This window comes from Oncorhynchus gorbuscha, linkage group LG12 (assembly GCF_021184085.1).
Source record: "Oncorhynchus gorbuscha isolate QuinsamMale2020 ecotype Even-year linkage group LG12, OgorEven_v1.0, whole genome shotgun sequence".
NCBI lineage: Eukaryota > Metazoa > Chordata > Actinopteri > Salmoniformes > Salmonidae > Oncorhynchus > Oncorhynchus gorbuscha.
The window spans coordinates 38,088,307-38,110,645 of NC_060184.1; the positions used below are offsets into that span (position 1 = coordinate 38,088,307).

The window sequence follows — 22,339 nt, forward strand, 5'->3', positions numbered from 1 at the left end:
AGGCATAATGTACAGACAAAGGTATGGTAGTATGTGAATACAGTGGAGGTAAACATAGGCATTGAGTGATGATGAGAGAGATATTGTCTCTAGAAACATCATTTAAACCAGGTGATGTCACCGCATGTGTGGGTGGTGGAACTAAAGGGTTAGCGAAGGCATATTGAGCAGGGCTAGAGGCTCTACAGTGAAATAAGACAATAATCACTAACCAAAACAGCAATGGACAAGGCATATTGACATTAGGGAGAGGCATGCATAGCCGAGTGATCATAGGAGTCTAGTGAGTAATGAGGATGAAGGACGAGGATGAAGAATTGTGGTAGTTGTGGGCTGTCTAATTATGTATTATGCATGTCTAGGAAATGGTAGTCTATATAATCTCCGCTCAGAGATTCAAATCAGACACTCAGTACAACATGCAATGTGTTGTAGTTCACAATGGCAAGCCGAACCAAGCGAATGGACATACTGACAACATTACAAATCTTACAGAAATTAGATCAGTTGGAGTCAAATAGAGGACCGGATGTTGAGCTTGAAATCGACGCTGCTGATGAAGAGGCTCCACAGAGCCTCCGATGGTCGAAAGTAGTCATTTTGGTCTGATAAATATAGGATGTACTTTTTCTGAGAGACCATGGGAAGCAACCACTTCAGGGAGACTTTGCGACACCTGTGGCAGGTACACACAAAACAAGGCCCGTGAAAACTGTGTTCAGTGCAACCGATTTGTTTGTGGGGCTTGCTCACACAAAGCCCAGAAGCTGTGTGCTGACTGTGGTCCCAAAGCATAAAGAGAAGACAAGATTGATTCATGCATGAAGCCACGTGTATAAAGGCACAATACATTGATGCACTGGTGCTTTTGTTTAGGGACAAAAATATAAACGCAACATGCAAATAATTTCAACCATTTTACCGAGTTACAGTAAATCTTTCAATTGAAATAAATTCATTAGCCCCAAATCTATGTATATCTAGGACTTTGTAGAATTATACAAAACATATCCTTGACTCTATCTAAACAAATAACAATTTGATTTATTATTCATATTTCCAACATTTCTTCATGCAAATTAATCCTTTACAATAGTTTATGCAAAATGTATCCAGCGTTGGTGCTTGAGTTTGCACATCTTATTGGTTGATATGCATCGGATGCATATGCTAAAGGTACGTCTGGCAATGATCTATTGGGTACTTATAAGCTGAAATGCCAGGCAGTTCTACAGTAGTGTTAAGCCACTGTCCCCTGGCACTGTCTATTTCACTCATTTCTTTCAATCTGTCTGTCTCTCTCTCTCTCTCTATCTCCACTGTGGGAGAGTTGTGTGTTAGATTGCTAGACCTTCACACAAATAACAACGTTGTTGAATGGGCTTACCTATTCTCAGCTCTCTCTCTCTCATTTATTTGACTTTGCGGTTGAGTAAGGGGGGAGAACATCCATCCACACGCGCCGTTCCAATGATGGCGCCTGTGTGAAAGAGATATCTCTGTCTCGTTCGGCGAACTGAATATCTCTAGGACAGCAGATATTGGTTCTGGTGAATAATGTCATCCACCATTCTCAATGCTGCCTGTCAGGGAGGAGGAGAATACGAATATCTCTATCGGACATGGAAGAAATGGAAAGTGTGTGTGTGTGTGTGTGTTTGTGCAGTGTTGTATAGAGCCAGTCGTCTGTTATAGATATACAGCTAGTTATTACTGAATCTAGCTATGGACCAGGTGATAGGTTACCACATGGCCCGAGAGCAGCAGAGAGATGGTGGGAAAGGAATTATGGTATATAATATTGTGTACAGTATATTGGCTTGGTGGATACAGGTATTCCATAAGGGGACCTGGGTAGGACAGAGGGTAATGTATCTCACAAATAGAGCATACTAGTCTACAGTATATGGCCCTTATGAATGAGTAATGGAACAAAACTACCTCATTCAGCAGATCGTGAAGCGTGTGCACTTTTATTTTTTGATGTATCGTTGCTGATTTGTTTTGGACACTTTCTTGATGCCGTGAAAGGTAATGCGTGTCACAACATCAGTCTACATGTGGAGGTTCCCATTTAGCTGGCACTTCTCTTTAATTGCTGCAATGTTCTGATGATCGTAATGTATCTTCTCCCGATACATTCACCCTGTGATTTCATTCGACGTTTTTTTTTGTGTGTTTGTGCCTCGCTGAGGGTTTCATTTGCAAACGGCTATCAGCTAAATGTATTCCGACTTCGGTTAGACAAAGTCCCTTCCGTTCACTCCAACTTACCTCGAACAGACACTTAATCTTGTTCTTCCTCGGGTTACAATTTCACCAGCCAGTCTTAATGTCTGAAATCATCCATCTTCCCTTCACAGAGCGACACGTCACTTTTGCGGCCAGCAGAAACCTCTTTTTCACCGCTTTTTGCTTCCAATTTATTAAAGGCCCAGTGCAGTCAAACTTGATTTACCTGTGTTTTATATTTCCACACGATGAGGTTGGAATAATACTGTGAAATTGTTCAAATTATGATAATTCCCTTTTAGTGGGATGTCATTTTTTTTACTCTTAAATGTAATGGCAGAAATGTAGATTTGCGGATAAATAGACATACCCAGAAGTAACCACTTTTCACGAGCAGTTAAATGATAAGGACGGGCATAAACGTGGTATCATTGAAAAGAAAACACCTGGGAGACTATAAGGAAATGGTCAGCACATACAGTATATAGGAATGGCACAGTTCAGATCACACAAGATCAAGCACACACAAAGTAACCATTTTTGATTTTCTTCTTTTCTTTTGAAAGTCATCTTTCATGGACAAGCCATAAAGTCACTTCGTGAGGAACAGAGTGGTGAACACATCAGTTGGCTTCCACAACAAGTTCAAAAAAACTTCTGGGAAACAAAATTGTGTTGGTAGACACAACAGCTAGAACTCTACAGACGTTTTAGTAAGGGGTGTCAGGTGTGGTCAACGGACATCTTTAAGTCTTCCCTCCAGCTTTCCCAAGTATTCTAAGTATGTCAATTAGGTCATTCCACTTCTATTACACATTGAATAAACCAAAAAAGGTATTGGTCCCACATTATTAAGAACTATTTGCAAGAAAAATGATTAAAACAGATATACATTATAAATGTAAACTGGTCTGGGCTAATGCGAGACGATCATACCCTGCAGTCGCCTTCTTCTTGTCATTCTCCTCGTCCTATTGTGGGTCACTCCTCGTGAAGTATTGGCCATCAACCGTATTCACATTTTTCACACACGATGGAGGTGGGGACCTTGAATCGGTAGAGCAGGGACTTGCCCCACTCGTCAACTAGTCTTGATACCTTCATCAGTCCCATGTATATCACCAGGGAAATGTACAACAGCATGTTGCCCACGGTGACATGTTTCCAGTGCACCCCCCCCCCTTCTTGTCCCCATACTTGTTGGTATTGGAATCTAGTGTCCCCAGCACCGAGGTGGTGAAGTAGAGCTGAACCACCTGGAAGAGGGTGTATGTTTGAGTGCTGTCCAACTGTGGGCCTACAGGTTGTTTGGGTCTGAACCTGGGTGGAACTGGCTCCACATAATGTTCAACGACTGTACGACATCTGTCCTCAGGTTCATCTCCCTCGGTTGTGCTGGATTCAATTGCTGGTTCTACTGCACCTACAGTACCTCTGCTCCTCCCTCTTCTCTGTTGAGGCCTAGGTGTCCCCTTTACCCCCCCACACCTCCTAGATGAACTGGCTGGGGGTAGTGGAAGAGGACTGGAGGGGTGTAGTGGTGGAGCTTGAACCATCAGTAGAGACAGCAATAGAGACAGCAGTGGGGGTTGTGGATCAGGACGGGTGGGGGGGGTTCTTTCTGCGGGGTGGTTTGCTCACAAATGTCATCATCCCCACCGTGGGGAATACAATAAGGGATATTAACTTCTTGCGTCGAGCCAACCCGGATCCGGGATCATGACTACAGCCCCAAGCCCATTACCAACCCATTAACGCAACATTAACTATTCATGAAAATCGCAAATGAAATCAAATCAATATGCTAAGCCTTTTGTTAACAACACTGTCATCTCAGATTTTCAAAAATATGCTTCTCAACCATAGCAAACTAGCATTTATCATTTAGCGTTAGCTCTTAGCATTAGCATTAGCAGGCAACATTTTCACAAAAACCAGCAAAAACATTCAATAAGTCATTTACCTTTGAAGAACTTCGGATGTTTTCAATGAGGAAACTCAGTTAGATAGCAAATGTTCAGTTTTCCTGAAAGATTATTTGTGCAGGAGAAATCGGTCCGTTTTCTGCATCATGTTTGGCTACAAAAAAAAAACGAAAATTCATTCATCCAAACGCCAACCTTTCTTCCACATTAACTCCATAATATCGACTGAAACATGGTAAACGTAGTTTAGAATCAATCCTCAAGGTGTTTTTCACATATCTCTTCATGATATATCATTCCTGGAAGTCTCCTCTCTGTCTCAATCACATGAATGCGAGCAGCTTGGAGATTACGCAACAATTTCAACAAAGGACACCGGGCGGACCCCTGGTAAATGTAGTCTCTTATGGCCAATCTTCCAATGATATGCCTACAAATACATCACAATGCTGCAGACAACTTGGAGAAACGATAGAAAGGGTAGGCTAATTCGTGGCGCTTTCACAGCCATATAAGGAAACAATGAAAAACAGAGCGTCAAAAATCCTGCTCATTTCCTGTTTGAAGTTTCATCTTGGTTTTGCCTGTTGCATCAGTTCTGGGGCACTCACAGATACTATCTTTGCAGTTTTGTAAATGTCAGAGTGTTTTCTTTCCAAAGCTGCCAATTACAGTTGACTCATTTGACTCATTTGACAAAACTACATTACTGTAATGTAAAAGCAATCTACTAAAAGAAAAAACCCAGCCTAAACTTGGTTTCAAATTCCCTGCTGGTGACTTTTGGCACACCGTTTCACAGCCCTTTCCCAGTGACTAACATCGTAATTGTCTAATTCCTTCTCTAGGATCCCCTTCCCCACTGGACATAATAACAGGCCAGGGGGGTTGTAACTGTCTGGACACTGTCTGGACACTGTCTGCAGAGTGTCTCACACAGAGGTGTGAAACAAACACACAATGCAAACAGTGGGACACGTAAGAGACAAAGGAGCAATGGCCACAAGAGTTTGATGGCCTCCTAGCAGGGGTGTGGGCAGAAATGAGTTGGGGGTGGGCCTGCATATATTTGGATGGGCCAAATTGGGTTGCTGGGGAGTATGTTTGTAGTAATAATGTGTTTTTTGTTGTTGCTCAATCTGATAGAGTGGGCCTGGCATGGCCACCCTATCATGACTAATATCTAATTTTTGTTTATTTTCTACCATTAATTTTTTTTTTTTTTTTTTAAACATCCCACCAAAACAGGCATTTTTAGGTCTTTTCAAACAGCTCTTATTACACTAAAAGGGAATTATCATAATTTTACAGTATTATTCCAACCTCATACTGTGGGAATATACACTGAGTGTACCAAACGTTAAGGTCACCTGCTCTTTCCTTGACATAAACTGACCAAGTGAATCCAGGTGAAAGCTATGATCCCATATTGATGTCACTTGTTAAATCCACTTCAATCAGTGTAGATTTTTAGATTATGATTTTTTATTTATTTAACCTTTATTTAACTTGGTAAGTCAGTTAAGAACACATTCTTATTTACAATGATAGCCGAGAAACGATGGGTTAACTGCCTTGTTCAGGGGCAGAATTACAGAGTTTTACCTTGTCAGCTCGGGGATTCTATCTAGCAACGTTTCGGTTACTGGCCCAACGCTCTAACCACTAGGCTACCTGCCACCCCACTAGATGAAGGGGAGGAGACAGGTTAAAGAAGGATTTCAAGCCTTGAGACAATTGAGACATGGATTGTGTATGTGTGCCATTCTAAGTGTGAATGGGCAAGACAAAATACACTACATGACCAAAAGTATGTGGATACCTGCTCGTCTCATTCCAAAATCACGGGCATTAATATGGAGTTGCTGCTGTAACAGCCTCCACTCTTCTGGGAAGGCTTTCCACTAGAAGGTGGAACCTTTCTATGGGGACTTGCTTCCATTCAGCTACAAGATCAAATCAAATGAAATATAATGCAATTCTATTGGTCACATATTTAGTAGATGTTATTGCGGGTGTAGCGAAATGCTTGTGTTCCTAGCTCCAACATTGCAGTAGTATCAACAAAATGTACAGTTGGCACTATGCATTCGGCAGGTAGCCTTCACCTGGAATTCGCCAAACCCAGATTCATCCATCGGACTGCCAGATGGTGAAGCGTGATTCATCACTCCAGAGAACGCGTTTCTACTGCTCCAGAGTCCAATGGCGGCGAGGTTGACACCACTCCAGCCGACGCTTAGCATTGCGCATGGTGATCTTAGGCTTGTTGCGGCTGCTTGGCCATAGAAAATTTGAAGAGGTGTCCACATACCTTTGGCCATGTAGTGTATTTAAGTGCATTTGAATGGGGTATGGTATTAGGTGCTAGGCTCACTGGTTTGTGTCAAAAACTGCAATGCTGCTAGGTTTTTCCACGCTCAACAGTTTCCCGTGTGTATCAAGAATTGTCCACCACCCAAAGGACATCCAGCCAAATTGACACAACTGTGAGAAGCATTGGAGTCAACATAGGCCAGCATCCCTGTGGGAGCTCTACACGTTGTAGAGGCCATGCTGAGACAAATTTAGGCTGTTCTGAGGGCAAAAGAGGGGAGGAGTGCAGCTCAATATCAGGAAGGTCTTAATGTTTTGTGCACTCAGTATATATAGAATACAGGAAAATCACATTTTTGATTGCACTGAAAACTAGCTATTAATAGACCAATAAGAAAGAGAGTTCCAAACCTCTCTGCCAATAACAGCTAGTTTTTAGTTTTACCCTCCCAACTCAGACCACACCCACACAGTCCTAGCACACCCACACAGTCCTAGTTCTTGCTTGAAAATTGCTCCTTGCAAAGAACTATTTTTTTAAATTAGTTTTTGCCATTTTAATTGAAGGTACATAATTGTTACCCAGACATTACTTTATATTGAGATAAAAAATGTCTGTTTCTTTTTGTTGTTGCCATTTTAATTTAAAACAATCACAGTAAGGTACTTAATTGTTAGCCAGAAATTATTTGACATTGAGTTAAACAGGACTGCATTGGACCTTTTAAAGAAGGGTAGCGAGGCACTTTTAGGAGCTGCTTTTAGGCCTCAGTGTTAAAGGAATGGGAGAGAGGGGGAAGGAAGAGGCCCTGCTTCAGAGCATTAGGGCTTTTTGCCAGGTAATAGCTGCTCTCACTGATAACACTCATCCACGACTCTCTCTCGCTCCACCATCCACCAAAATATCCCCTTGCAATGAGAGCAGAGGACGCTCCGCCCCATACTGAGGGGATGATTGCAGTAGACAGCCACTGGATCTACCACCTCATTAACCCGGCATCTGGATGCCTGCAATTTGCACGTCCCCCCCCCCTTTCTCCTTCCCTTTCTCTTAGCAGAGATTGAAAGCAAATTGCTTATCTTAGACATAATGAGAATATTTCTACCCGTGGAAGGATAAACACAACAGTTTGAGGGAGGTCGATTGGCACCGCATTGTAATCAACCTGGGATAAATGATTAGTGCCACGGCAACAGGGTGAAATTAATCCACAGCCCTCTGACACGATGGGCTGATGGACTCAAAGCCTCATGGGTGTTCTGATCTCTCTCTCTCTTTCTGTCTCTCTCTCCCTTCCAAATGACTGGTGCAGATTAGATTGAGAGAAGGAGGGAGGGAGATAGAGAGGGAAAAAGAGGTGGGGAGGGAGAAAGAGACATGGGGATAGAGAGAGGGGGGTGGGAGAGAGATGTGTGTGTATCTTCGGGAGAATGGACATGAAAGAAAATGTTTCAGGTTTTGCAGTGATAATTGTCTGCTTTAGTCTTTAATGCTTTCTCTTTTAATACAAACCTCTAGTCAACACAATATTTCGGTATAGAGAATTGTTTTTTCTTATTCATCTTGAATAGCTAGCACCCAATGTCTGTGTTCTAGTTTCTCAATGACTATTACCAAAGTAATCTACTGTACTGTAGCACTGATGAAATCAACCAGATAGTCGTGAAAGCATGAAGTATGAAGTGTACACTAGCATCCTTGTAATTTCATGTGGACTTCCACTAGAGAACCGCCATCATTAACATGCTCCATGGTCCCTGCCGCAGAAGAGTTTGTATGACTCATTTGTCATATCCAATGTACAGTGCTTGAGTAAACGATATGACATGCCATCACCACCCACCACCCATCTGTCTGTCTGTCTGTCTGTCTGTCTGTCTGTCTGTCTGTCTGTCTGTCTGTCTGTCTGTCTGTCTGTCTGTCTGTCTGTCTGTCTGTCTGTCTGTCTGTCTGTCTGTCTGTCTGTCTGTCTGTCTGTCTGTCTGTCTGTCTGTCTGTCTGTCTGTCTGTCCCTCTTGCCCACTTTCTAGCTCTCTCTTTCCCCCTTTCCCTCTTTCTCACTCTCTCTTTCACTTTCTTCCCGTCTCTCTCCCTCTCTCTTTCACTTTCTTCCCGTCTCTCTCCCTCTCTCTTTCACTTTCTTCCCGTCTCTCTCCCTCTCTCTATCTCTCTCTCTCTCTCTCCCTCTCTCTCTCTCTCTCTTTCACTTTCTTCCCGTCTCTCTCTCTCTTTCACTTTCTTCCCGTCTCTCTCTCTCTCTCTCTCTCTTTTACTTTCTTCCTCTCTTAGAGCTCTGCTTTTAAACATCTGACCCTGACACCATGATGGTGTATTCAGCCAGAGAAGCCAGCAGCTCATCCTTAATTATTTCTAACTGATGGGCCAATCCATCAAGAGGAGAGAGGGAAGGGGGGAGGGAGGGAGAGAGAGAAGGAGGAGTGAGGGAGGGAGAGGAGAAAGGAGGAAGGAGAGCCTCTCTGGTCGAACGAAAGAGGTTCAGCGAGGTTCAACACAGACACTAAGTGGCGCTCTCAGGGCTCTGCTCTCTCTCTCTCTCTCTCTCTCTCTCTCTCTCTCTCTCTCTCTCTCTCTCTCTCTCTCTCTCTCTCTCTCTCTCTCTCTCTCTCTCTCTCTCTCTCTCTCTCTCTCTCTCTCTCTCTCTCTTTCTCTCTCTCTCTCTTTCTCTCTCTCTCACTTGCATCTGAATCAGGAAGACCTCAACATTGTGTTGCGACTCTGGTCAAGACTATGTGCTTAGTGGGAGTGAGAGCGGCCGATGACGTAATAAAAGGTTAACTTGGTGCCACGGAGCTTTGAGCTGTACATGGACAGATTTACTTGCTTGGGAACCACCCGTTAAACCTGCAATTACAAACCCTAACAACTCTGTAGCGGAGCCTATACCACAGTGTTCACACACACACGCACACGCATGCACACACACCTCTTCTGGGCTCTGTACATTAAGCTTCACAATCATCAGAGCGTGACTCCTGAAGGAAATTGCACAAGAGCGACATGCAAAGTAACATCCTCACAGCAGAGAGAGAGAGGACGGATGGTGAAGGTGGAATTTTGTTTGAAATTCATCCAATTTTTATCCAGTGCGTACATTTCCATATATTCATATTTATCTCTCTGCACTGTGCTCCTAGCATCAATCCACTTCCTCTGTGCATACATTTGATTATAAATAGTTCCGCCTCCCCTCCCAAATTGTCCGTCTGTCACACACACACACACATATATATACACACACACACACACATATATACACATCTACTAGCTACCCCCGCTCTCATTAACAGGATAGTTGACAAGCCCCAATCAGATTGTGCATTCAGAGACACGTGTATCCATCCCAGGGTAGATACGATACGTCTCCTTCTGAATCACTGCCTTTCCGTCACACTCCCTAAATTGAGTGGAGGGGAACCAGGGAAGAGCTGGAGATAAGATGTGGGATTCATACACAAACACACATACACGCACGCACACACAAGCTTGCATACCTACACACGTGTGAATACACACCCCACATACACACACGCACACTCACACAAATACCAACGCCATCCTCCCTTATTCTACATAATGAATCAGTGTATTTATTTTGAGTAATGTGCACAGCCAAAACGTTTCCAGTCAATCGCTCTGTCTTTTCCTCGGAATGGCTGTCAGTCTCTCTTCTCCCAGAGATAATTGCTGCCCATACCTGAGCTGAGCTGAGCCTCTGTAATGTAATGACACACACACACACACACACACACACACACACACACACACACACACACACACACACACACACACACACACACACACACACACACACACACACACACACACACACACACACACACACACACACACACACACACACACACACAGAGAGAGAGAATAATGTAATGGCTTTTGGATGAAGTATTGACCACTGCTGGGGTTTGATTAAGGTGCTGTAGGCCAGAGCATGTAACTGAGTAATCAGCATTCTGGTCCGTGTCTGTGTGCAGGGATTTTTCTGCCACTGTAATCCTTGGGCCAAACCGTGTAAAAAATAAATAATAATAATAATATTTTTGGAGTTAATTCATTTTTGGGATGGAAAAGCTCTTGAAATGTAAACTTAAATGACTAAAACCAGATTTAAAAACAATGAATTAGCCATGGCAAACACAGCATTAGCCATGGAAAAATGCATAGAATCGCAGGAAATTAGCTTTAAAACTGCAACATTTTATCTTAGCTGCATGGCAAAATGTGTAGAATTGCAGGAAATTTGCTTTTAAACTGCATAAATGTCTTTCAGCTCCATGCATGCTCCCTAAATAGGTCCTGGGGTTTACCTCAGAGGGAGGACAGGACGATACTGACAGTCTGAATTCAAGGCATGCGTCCACCTCTCCAATTCAATGCCTAATATCGTTTTCTCAGCAAACGTTTAGCAGTGGAATGAAAATAGTTGTACATAGAGATTGAGATTGAGAGATAAGCACATAAGGTCATCCGTAATCGTTTAGGGTATTTTAGCATGAGGGGATAACTTGCATTGGTTTTGCCTTAATCAATTCCACTTAAATTGCCTGTTCGCTTGCGTTGAGATACTGATTGCATCTCAGAGGGAGATGAAAAGGGGAAATGGACTAGCCCCCTTTACATTTCTTTGACATGATCTTAAAAAGGTGAGCATTAGCATGCTAAAAGACAGACAGAGTTATGATGAACACCCATTTGTCAAAGGCTTTAATCGTCAGGCGAGTGAGATGATTAACTTTGAATCCGTTTTAATCAACCGCGAGCGATTTTGCTCAAATAGCTAACTGTCAGACAGATGGGGAAAACTTCCCTCTGATGTGTTGGGAAATGGGAGCGAGGAAACAGCGATATTCATTTACTGGTCTTCTGTTAGGGACAAGAGGGCAACTAAATAGTATCTTAAAAGAGGGATGCGCATCAGGGAAGTTTTTGCGCAGGATATTAGAGAAACCATTTTTGCGGCCCTTTCCCATATCGGTCTCTTACAGGACTTTCACGTTGAAGGCCGTGCATGCTAGCTCATCGATTAGGAAAGTCAAGGGGATGTATTGATCCTGGGGTTCATGTGGCGGCCGGAGATCTGAGAGTCTGTGTGCAGCCTGGGTGTATGCGTGCGTGTTTTGGGCCTCTGTTTCACTGTCGAGCTTGTCTTACTCTTTCCCCCACTTTTCACCTCTATTAGGCTGCCTGCAGGTGACGGATATACGATTACATTTATGTTGAATGTGTCTTTCTTGTTTATGGTAATGGTACCGTTTGATTGATTATTTATTTGATTGCTTTCTTGCCTGAGTCACCAATTCATTGATTTTACTCTGCCCTTTTGTCCAGAGTTGGCTTAAAAGAGAAATTGGGGTCATTGAAATACAATATACTATGATACCTGTGTTAATTATCAATAATACAAATGTCATATTGGTTAGGTAGCCATTCAATTGATTTCTCAATGGATTCATTACTTGCACGGTGGATTTTGAGGGAAAGGGGGGCAACCTAGTCAGTCGTACATCTGAATGCTTGATGGACTGATTCATTCATTGATTCATTGATTCATCAATGGATTTACCTCTCCTCTTCCTCTGTTCCTCTCTGTCTCCAGACCTGGATGACCCTTTAGTGACGGTGCACCAGAGTGTAGGAGAGGCTAAAGAACAGTTTTATTACGAGAGGACAGTGTTCCTGCGCTGCGTGGCCAACTCCAACCCCCCAGTCCGCTACAGCTGGCACCGCGGACGAGACGTCCTCTCACAAGGCTCCGACAAGGGAGTGGAGATCTACGAACCATTCTTCACACAGGTAAGGGGGAGGCAATATACTATACAATTACTGTATATCAGAGTGGGGTTTATGTAGAGATCTCAATATACTATAGACTCTGAGTGCGGTGACCCCTGGGTGGGCTGATGTATATTTATATAAATAAGTGTGTCCCCAGAGACTGCTATGGGAAAGAGAGGGAAAAAGAGGGAATGAGAATGAGAGACAGAAAGAGGTAGGAGAGAGAGCAACAAACGGAGTGCTCTATCATAGATGATATAAGCAAGCGAGCCTGAGGTACAGTAGTTGGCTGCCCTTCTGAGTCTCCAGTTCCCTCATTTTCCTCTCCCCTCCTAGTCCACTTCTTCTCTCCTCTTCCCTTCTCTCTCTTCCCTCCATCCTACTTCCTTCCCTCAGCCCACCAAGCATTTGTACAGAGCAGAGATAAAACACAGGCGTGGCATTTCAAACCCAGCATGGGAATGTGGCCTGGTAATTAGCCAGGAAGGGACACGCTTTCATTGGGGACTCCCTCCCGATCTCCCTTCTCTCCCCTCTTCCCTGCCTTATTCCCCGTGGCGAGCATAAGAACAGAAAGATCAGGGGACACGTTTGAGGCCGCCGTGTTTTTTCCCCGTTGCTAAATACCAGCTTACCGTTTCTCTCTGGTGAAGGTTAAGAGAGGAGAGAGGGATAGTGTTATGGGTGGAGAGCAGAGGGGGATGGTGTTAACTTGTGTTGGGAGGTCATTCTAGAACACTGTGACCAGGTCTTGTTGAGGTCGCTGTTGAAAGCTTTTCTGCCGTGGGTGTGTCGATCACACAGCTGTGTGTCTGTACACCCAGACCAACAATCAAGCAGTCTCTTCATCCATTCAATCATCTCTGGGGACGGCAGTTAGCCTAGCGTTTAAGAGCATTGGGCCAGTAACGGAAAGGTTGCTTGTTTGAAACCCCAAGCCGATTGTTGATGTGCCCTTGAGCAAGGCACTTAATCATAATTGCTCCTGCAAGTCCCTTTTCTTAATTCCTACATCTAACCCTCTCTCTGTCCTTCATTCATCTTTTCATGGTTCCCTCCAATCTGTTACATTTCTCACACCACCCTTAATTATTCATCCATCCTTCCATGTCTTTTCTCCATCCTTTTCTTTAACCTCATTAACCTCTTTCATATCATTGTCCATCCCTCTCACCAATCCCTTACATCTCTCCCACCTACTCCATTCCTTCCTCCAACCCCCTTCATCCCTCTCACCAATCCCTTACATCTCTCCCACCTACTCCATTCCTTCCTCCAACCCCCTTCATCCCTCTCTCTCCCTCTCTCTCCCTCTCTCCACCCCTTTGTCCTCCAAATAGATATGTGTTCCTATTTGTTTCCCACTGTGTTAAACTGGCCTCTGAATCATCATTCCCACCAAATACATCTTCCACTATCAGCCAAAGCCAGAGAGGAGGAGGTAATACGACTGCATCCACAGACTGAGTCCATCCCCAATCAAAGACAATGAACGTATAAATGTCATGCAATATGATGATGATGATTATTGGGGGGAATGAAAGAGATGAGTGATTATGGTTTGTGAGGACTGTGACTGGGATTTCTGTGGACTGTGATTGTGGCTAGTGATGACTGATGTGCCAGGCTGACTGAAGTCCTAATCTGACCCCTTGGTGGATAGGAAGGAGTTTAAAGACTCTTTATCACATCCCATCATAGAGCTTGGTCTTCGTGGAGGGTCGAAGAAACATAATTTAGACACCCACTATCGCAGATTGTTCTGAAATTGTTTCTGTTGGAAACAGATGAGTAGCATTCCTGCAACATTATTTTGTTGAAATATAATTAGATCTCTGGGAAATTAAGCTAATTGATGGCCACATTAATTTATAAGATTCAGCTAATATTAAATAAATGTGGTACCTAACATCCGATATGGGCCAAACTGTTTTCTAACAATGAGTTGGACATGAGGAATCCAAAGAAATGTTCAAAAGCCACCATTGGACCCAATCCCACCCCAGCATGTCTGTCTGACAAGTAGTATGGAGCTGCAGCTCGGAGTTTTGTTTCTTCATCCTATGTAATGTATTCCCAGTTAATTTGGTGATTTACCCCCCCCCCCTGTTCATAGAAATGAGTCATTGAAATTATGTTTACAGTTGAATTTGAAAATTTACATACACTTATGTTGGAGTCATTTAAATGTTGTTTTTCAACCACTCCACACATTTCTTGTTAACAAACTATAGTTTTGTTAAGTCAATTAGGACATCTACTTTGTGCATAACACAAGTCATTTTTCACACATTGGTTTAAAGACAGATTATTTCACTTGTAATTCACTGTATCACAATTCCAGTGGGTCAGACGTTTACATACACTAAGACTGTGCCTTTAAGCAGCTTGGAAAATTCAAAAAAATGTCATGGCTTTAGAAGCTTCTGATAGGCTAATTGACATCATTTGAGTCAATTGGAGGTGGACCTGTCGATGTATTTCAAGGCCTACCTTCAGACTCGGTGGCTCTTTGCTTGACATCATGCGAAAATCAAAAGAAATCAGCCAAGACCTCAGCAAAAGAATTGTAGACCTCCACAAGTCTGATTCATCCTTGGGAACAATTTCCAAACGCCTGAAGGTACCACGTTCATCTGTACAAACAATAGTAAGGAAGTATAAACACCATGGGACCATGCAGCCGTCATGCCGCTCAGGAAGGAGACACGTTCTGTTTCCTGGATTAGAATGTATTTTGGTGTGAAAAGTGCAAATCAATCCCAGAACAACAGCAAAGGACTTTGTGAAGATGCTGGAGGAAACAGGTACAAAAGTTTCTATAGCCACATTAAAACCAGTCCTATATCGACATAACCTGCAAGGCCGCTTAGCAAGGAAGAAGCCACTGCTCTGAAACCACCATAAAAAAGTAAAAGTACGGTGCGCAACTGCACATGGGGACAAAGATCATACTTTTTGGAGAAATGTCCTCTGGTCTGATGAAACAAAAATAGAACTTTTTGGCCATGATGGCCATCGTTATGTTTGGAGGAAAAAGGGGGAGGGCTTGCGACCCGAAGAACACCATCCTAACCGTGAAACACGGGGGTGGCAATATCATGTTGTGGGGGTGCTTTGTTGCAGGAGGGAATGGTGCACTTCACAAAATAGATGGCAACATGAGGCTGGAAAATTATGTGGATATATTGAACCAACTTCTCAAGACATCAGTCAGGAAATTCAAGCTTGGTCGCAAATGGGTCTTCCAAATGGACAATGACGCCAAGCATACTTCCAAAGTTGTGGACAAATGGCTTAAGGACAACAAAGTCAAGGTCTTGGAGTGGCCATCACAAAGCCCTGACCTCAATCATATAGACAATTCGTGGGTAGAACTGAAAAAGCGTGTGCGAGCAAGGATGCCAGCAAACCTGATTCAGTTACACCAGCTCTGTCAGGAGGAATGGGACAAAATTATCCCAACTTATTGTGGGAAGCTTGTGGAAGGCTAACCAAAATATTTGTCCCCAGTTAAACAATTTAAAGGCAATGCTACCAAATACTAATTGAGTGTATGTAAACTTCTGACCCACTGGGAATGTGATGAAAGAAATAAAAGCTGAAATAAATAATTCTCTCTACTATTATTCATTCATATACATTTCACATTCTTAAAATAAAGTGGTAATCCTAACTGACCTAAAATAGGGAATTTTTTCTTGGATTAAATGTCAGGAATTGTGAAACACTGAGTTTAAATGTATTTGGCTAAGGTGTATACAAACTTCCGACTCAGACTTCCGATCCTACATCTTAATGTTACCAGGTTCTGAGTATTAGATTGTCCTGTTCCATTTTACTTATTTTTTAACATTAGAACTGCTGGGCCTCGAGGGATTCCCCTTCAAACTAATGAGTAGTCATTATAATAATAATATAATAATAATAATCATTCTGACTACAACATTGTAACAGTGTATTTAATACATTTCATATATGCTATCACTAAAATAATCATTTGTTTGTGTTCATGAATATGTTTTAAAATGTAGGTAACATTAGAATATACAGTACCAGTCAAGAGTTTGGACACACCTACTCATTCAAGGGTTTTTCTTTATTTTTACAATTTTCTACATTGTAGAATAATAGTGAAGACATCAAAACTATGAAATAACGCATATGTAGTAATCAAAGTGTTCAACAAATCAAAAAACATGTTATATTCTTTAAAGTAGCCACCCTTTGCCTTGATGACAGCTTTGCACACTCTTGGCATTCTCTCAACCAGCATCACCTGGAATGTTTTTCCATCAGTCTTGAAGGAGTTCCCACATATGCTGAGCACTTGTTGGCTGCTTTTCCTTCACTCTGCGGTCCAACTTATCCCAAACCATCTCAATTTGGTTGAGCCTGGGTGATTTTTGGAAGCCAGGTCACCTGATGCAGCACTCCATCACTCTCCTTCGTCAAATAGCCCTTAAACAGCCTGGAGGTGTGTTGGATCATTGTCCTGTTGAAAAACAAATGATAGTCCCACTAAGCGCAAACCAGATGGGATGCCTTATCGCTACAGAATGCTGTGGTAGACATGCTGGTGTGCCATAACCTGTGGAACGCCTCCGCAACAGCCAGTGAAAGTGCAGGGCAACAAATTCAAAACAACAAAAATCTCATAATTAAAATTCCGCAAGCATACAAGTATTTTACACCATTTTAAAGATACAATTCTCGTTAATCCAGCCACAGTGTGTGATTTAAAAAAGGATTTACAGCGAAAGCACGACAAACGATTATGTTAGGTCACCACCAAGACACAGTAAAAACACAGCAATTTTTTCCAGCCAAAGAGAGTCACAAAAAGCAGAAATAGAGAGAAAATGAATCACTAACCTTTGATCTTCATCAGATTACACTTATAGGACTTCATGTTACACAATACATGTATGCTTTGTTTGATAAAGTTCATATTTATATAAAAAAAATCTGAGTTTACATTGGCGCATTACGTTCAGTAGTTCTAAAACATGCGGTGATTGTGCAGAGAGCCACATCAATTTACAGAAATACTCATAATAAACATTGATAAAGATACGACTATTATACATGGAACTTTAGATGAACTTCTCCTTAATGCAACCGCTGTGTCAGATTTCAAAAACACTTTACGGAGAAAGCCAACCATGCAATAATCTGTGTAGCCTTTAGACAGCGAAGCAGCCAAAAAGACACTATATTGGGTAGTCAACATTACTCAGAAATAGCATTTGAAATATTCACTTACCTTTGATGATCTTCATCAGAATGCACTCCCAGGTGCATTCACTCCCAGGTGCATTCAGCTCCACCATAAATGTTTGATTTGTTCGATAATGTCCATCAGTTATGTCCAAATATCTTCTTTTGTTAGGGTGTTTGGTAAACAAATCCCAAAAGCGTGTTCAGGACGTTCCAAACATCGGACGAAAGGTTCAAAAAGTTCCATTACAGCCCATGGAAACATGCCAAACTAAGTATGGAATCAATCTTTAGGATGTTGTTAACATAAAACTTAATTAATGTTCCAACCGGACAGTTCCTTTGTCTATACAAATTAAGTGGAACGTAGCTACCTTTCACGTGAGCACCCCAGACCGAGGCTGTGGCACTCTGCAAGACCACTCATTCAAAGAGCTCTTATGAGCCCCTCTTTTAGAGTAGAATCCTCAAAACAGGTTCTAAATACTGTTGACATCTAGTGGAAGCCTTGGGAAGTGAAACATAACTAAAATCCCACTGTATCTTCAATGGGGGCCGAGTTGAAAAACTACAAAGCTCAGATTTCCCACTTCCTGGTTGGATTTTTCTCAGGTGTTTGCCTGCCATATGAGTTCTGTTATACTCACAGACATCATTCAAACCGTTTTAGAAACTTCAGTGTGTTTCTATCCAAATGTACTAATTAGATGCATATTCTAGCTTTTACGGCTGAGTAGTAGGCAGCTTAATTTGGGCACGTTTTTCATCCAAGCTACCCAATACTGCCCCCTACCCCAAAGACGTTAACCAGCATGCCTACCATCAAATCAAATCAAATGTATTTATATAGCCTTTCGTACATCAGCTGATATCTCAAAGTGCTGTACAGAAACCCAGCCTAAAACCCAAACAGCAAGCAATGCAGGTGTAGAAGCACGGTGGCTAGGAAAAACTCCCTAGAAAGGGCAAAACCTAGGAAGAAACCTAGAGAGGAACCAGGCTATGTGGGGTGGCCAGTCCTCTTCTGGCTGTGCCGGGTGGAGATTATAACAGAACATGGCCAAGATGTTAAAATGTTCATAAATGACCAGCATGGTCGAATAATAATAAGGCAGAACAGTTGAAACTGGCCACCCCACATATGCTCTCGGATGCATGGTGATCATTGCAGAAACGTTCCTTCTTCTTGCCTTGCATTGGTATAGTGTGAGTTTTGTCTTGTCATTCTTTCATCACCATTTTGGAGTACAATGGCTCTGCAGGTGACTTATTTTGCACAGAGGGATGCTAGGCTTGCTTTATTTGCCAGAAACTTGTTCGCCAATGACGGTGAAGAAATTGTCCATGGTGACTTTTCTCCCCTTGCCAACATAAGGTCCTTCCGTAGCTCAGTTGGTAGAGCATGGCGCTTGTAACGCCAGGGTAGTGGGTTCGATTCCCGGGACCACCCATACGTAGAATGTATGCACACATGACTGTAAGTCGCTTTGGATAAAAGCGTCTGCTAAATGGCATATATTATTATTATTATTATAAGTTTCCAACAAGCCTCATCACCACATTCTCCGACACTCGCTCACCTGCTGCCCAACGTGGATGTTTTCCCAGATATGGAAAGCCATTCAGCGTGTACTTGGTGTCGATGTCAGTGGCTAACCAACACTTGATGTCAGTGGCTAACCAACACTTAATTCCAAACCTGTTGGGTTTGCTCGCAATGTACTGCGCAATGTATTGCTGGGAACAATTGTTCATCGACAGTGATGTTCTTTCCGGGTGTGTAAACATGCAACGCTGTTCTGTACAAACTTCTTCCAACCGTTTTCAGGCGTCGCATTCTCATTTCTTTGTCATCAAAGCGGACGATCTCTCTCAAGGTATCCCATTGTCATGGTTTCTCCAAAGAACGGTATCCTATACATGTATGACCAGAAGCTCACCATACTGCATATACACGCTCTTTCCACCAAATGCTCAACAGACATACAGGATTGGAATGAACGCTTCCAGCTCATCAACAGAGACAGATCCCAGGCAGTGTTTCCTTGCACCACAGTTATGGTACAGTCTCTGATGTGTTGTAGCATGTCCATGTAACATTTTTCAAAAAACGAAAGCTGGCGAGTGCGTTGCTGATGTTGTTTTCTTTAGCTTGATGCCTGCTCTCTCGGTGATGACATGTTGTGCCGTTGTCATCGGTGTATTCTTTCCAAATGGTGCCATCCCTCCCTCTTTCCTGTCTCACGGTTTCATTGGGGTGGTGGAGCGAGCCCCTGCTCAGTGCGCACTGTTCTGGATTTTTTTTTTTGCGTTTAGGCCTCGGAGGTGCAGGTTATTCAAGTCGAGGCTCAGAGTCAGAAAAATAGTCATCAGAGATGTCAGGATTAATTTGTTCCCCACCATCTGAGATATTCTCATTCAGATCTTGTAGCGGTGCTAACGCAGCATATGCATCCATTCGTCTTGGTTATCTTGCCATTCTACATTATGCAGGCTCTCACTGTGTTCTCCAAGTAGGTCAGAGTAGACTGATAAAATTGCTTGGATTTGGTGGACTGATATAGGGTACATACCGTGTTGAGGTTTATAATTAGAATATACCAATACAATAGAATGGCCTGCCCTATTCTTCATTCACAGTTGGTGATTCCATAATTATATTTTCACTTCCCCTCACTCATCAACTCACCTATTCTCCCCCTTTATCACCTATCGTACTTTACTTCATTTTATTTCATCTGTTATGTGTGAAATACATTTTGGTTTAGGTTCAGTTTCGAGGCAATTATTGGGGTGAATATCAACTGGGCACTGCACTTTCCAATGTCGGGAGAATGAGTGGAGCCCTACTGTCGGAAAACCATTCAAATACTGACATGCCCTCCTAAAACTGGTTATAACTGCAGTTCTGTTGTGAGAAAAATGATTCTAACAATGGCAGTGTATTTATATAGACTTATTTAGGAAAAGTTTGAAAGTTTGAAAATAAAATACATTAATGAGCCGTCAAAATGACTGCTTTAGCAGTTCTAGTGTTAAAGAATCCCCCCTCAATGTTAAAGGGATACTTCACCTAAATGACTAAATTACATATTGGTTTCCTTACCCTATAAGCAGTCTATGGAAAAGGTATGACAGCACCATGCAATAGTTTTGTTGTCCGCTGTTTTGAATGCTACATTTTTAGCATTTGTGGAACAAATTCAATGGTACCTATATTAACGTACAAGCATGTCCAAATCATCCCGAAGTATCAAAAAATGTATTGTGTAACTCAATAATGTTCCTCATAGATGATTTGTATATGTAGCACTGAAATGCTAATATACTGTAGATATTGACTTGCATTGTATTTGTGCCATAAATGCTAGAAAGTTAGCATTTTAAACAGTCTCCAGGTAAACAAAACCAAAGCATGGGTTGCTGTTATACCTTGTCCATAAACTGTTTACATGGTAAGGAAAGCAATATGTAATTTTGTAATTTGGGAGAAGTATCCCTTTAACATTGATTTGGGGGGGGGTTCTTAAAAAAACACCTAAAAGTAGGAACACCACCACAGTGGTCAGAACCTGGTAATATCAGCATGCAGGATGGGACATAAAACTAACAAATTGAATGACTAATTTCTCTTATCAGGGAAAGAAAGACATCACCAGATTCATTACATAGGATGAAGAAACAATACGCCGAGCCTCAGCTCCATACTACTTGTCAGACATAGAGAACTGATATGGTATACTAGTTGTTAGGGATGGTGTGGGGGTTCTGTGGGTTGACAATTTCTTTGGATTCGTCATGTCTTACTTACTAACCAAGTTTCCATCCACAGTTTTTATGCGATTAAAGTCATGCAGTATAAAGCAAAACCCAAGACAACTGTGATGGCAACAGGAAGTTTTGGTAGCATTTTTAGAAATGCTGACACATCATTTGTTCGTTCGACATGCTGGGATCTTTTTGTGTCTGTAAAGCAATAATGAACTAAATGGCGGTGGAAACGTGTTTATGTGCAAATATTGATGTAATAACATGATATCGACGTAAACTTGGAGTCACTCGACGATATGGTGTGTGGTCCTCCCAATATGTCTCGTGAAAGCATGCAGTTTTAGGCTACCGATGAAATAACTTATGATAAACTTCACAGGGAGGTGAAAGTGCACACTGATCTTGATGCGCCTTTCCGACAAATATTTAGTCTGATTCTGGTGACAGGGTGATCAATGCTTGACTGCCGTTTGACAAATACAAATATTCTCACCATTATCTATAATAATCTCATCATGTAGACTAGCCTTTTGTATATACACTGTATATACAAAAGTATGTGGACACCCCTTCAAATGAGTGAATTCGGCTATTTCAGCCACACCTGCTGCTGACAGGAGTATAAAATGGATCACGCAGACATACAATCTCCATATACATACATTTGCAGTAGAATGGCCTCAGTGAAGAGCTCAGTGACTTTCAATGTGGTGCTGTCATAGGATGCCACCTTTCCAACAAGTCAGTTCGGCAAATTTCTACCCTGCTAGAGCTGCCCCGGAGCAACAATGGCTCAACCACAAAGTGGTAGGCCATACAAGCTCACAGAACGGGACCACCAAGTGCTGAAGCGCGCAGTGTGTACAAATCATCTGTCCTTGGTTGCAGGACTCACTGCCTCTGGAACCTGCCTCTGGAAACAACGTCAGCACAATGCCAAGTGTCGGCTGGAGTGGTGTAAAGCTCGGGGTCCTGAGCAGTGGAAATGCGTTCTCTGGAGTGATGAATCACGCTTCCCCATATGGCAGACCCAACGGCCAAATCTGGGTTTGGCGGATGCCAG

The 22,339-nt window shown here is 42.5% G+C and overlaps 1 protein-coding gene across 2 annotated transcripts in view; it reads left to right on the plus strand.

The window, feature by feature from the left end:
- The window catches only part of LOC123991686 (MAM domain-containing glycosylphosphatidylinositol anchor protein 2-like), a 371,078-nt gene that overhangs the window by 174,468 nt on the left and 174,271 nt on the right, over positions 1 to 22,339 (plus strand). For both annotated transcript variants that reach the window (XR_006830836.1, XM_046293334.1), the window contains exon 4: positions 12,107 to 12,303. Coding sequence is in view for 1 of the 2 variants with exons in the window: in XM_046293334.1 (XP_046149290.1) it covers positions 12,107 to 12,303 (197 nt within the window). In the remaining variant the exon portion in view is untranslated. The remainder of the gene's footprint in view (positions 1 to 12,106; positions 12,304 to 22,339) is intronic.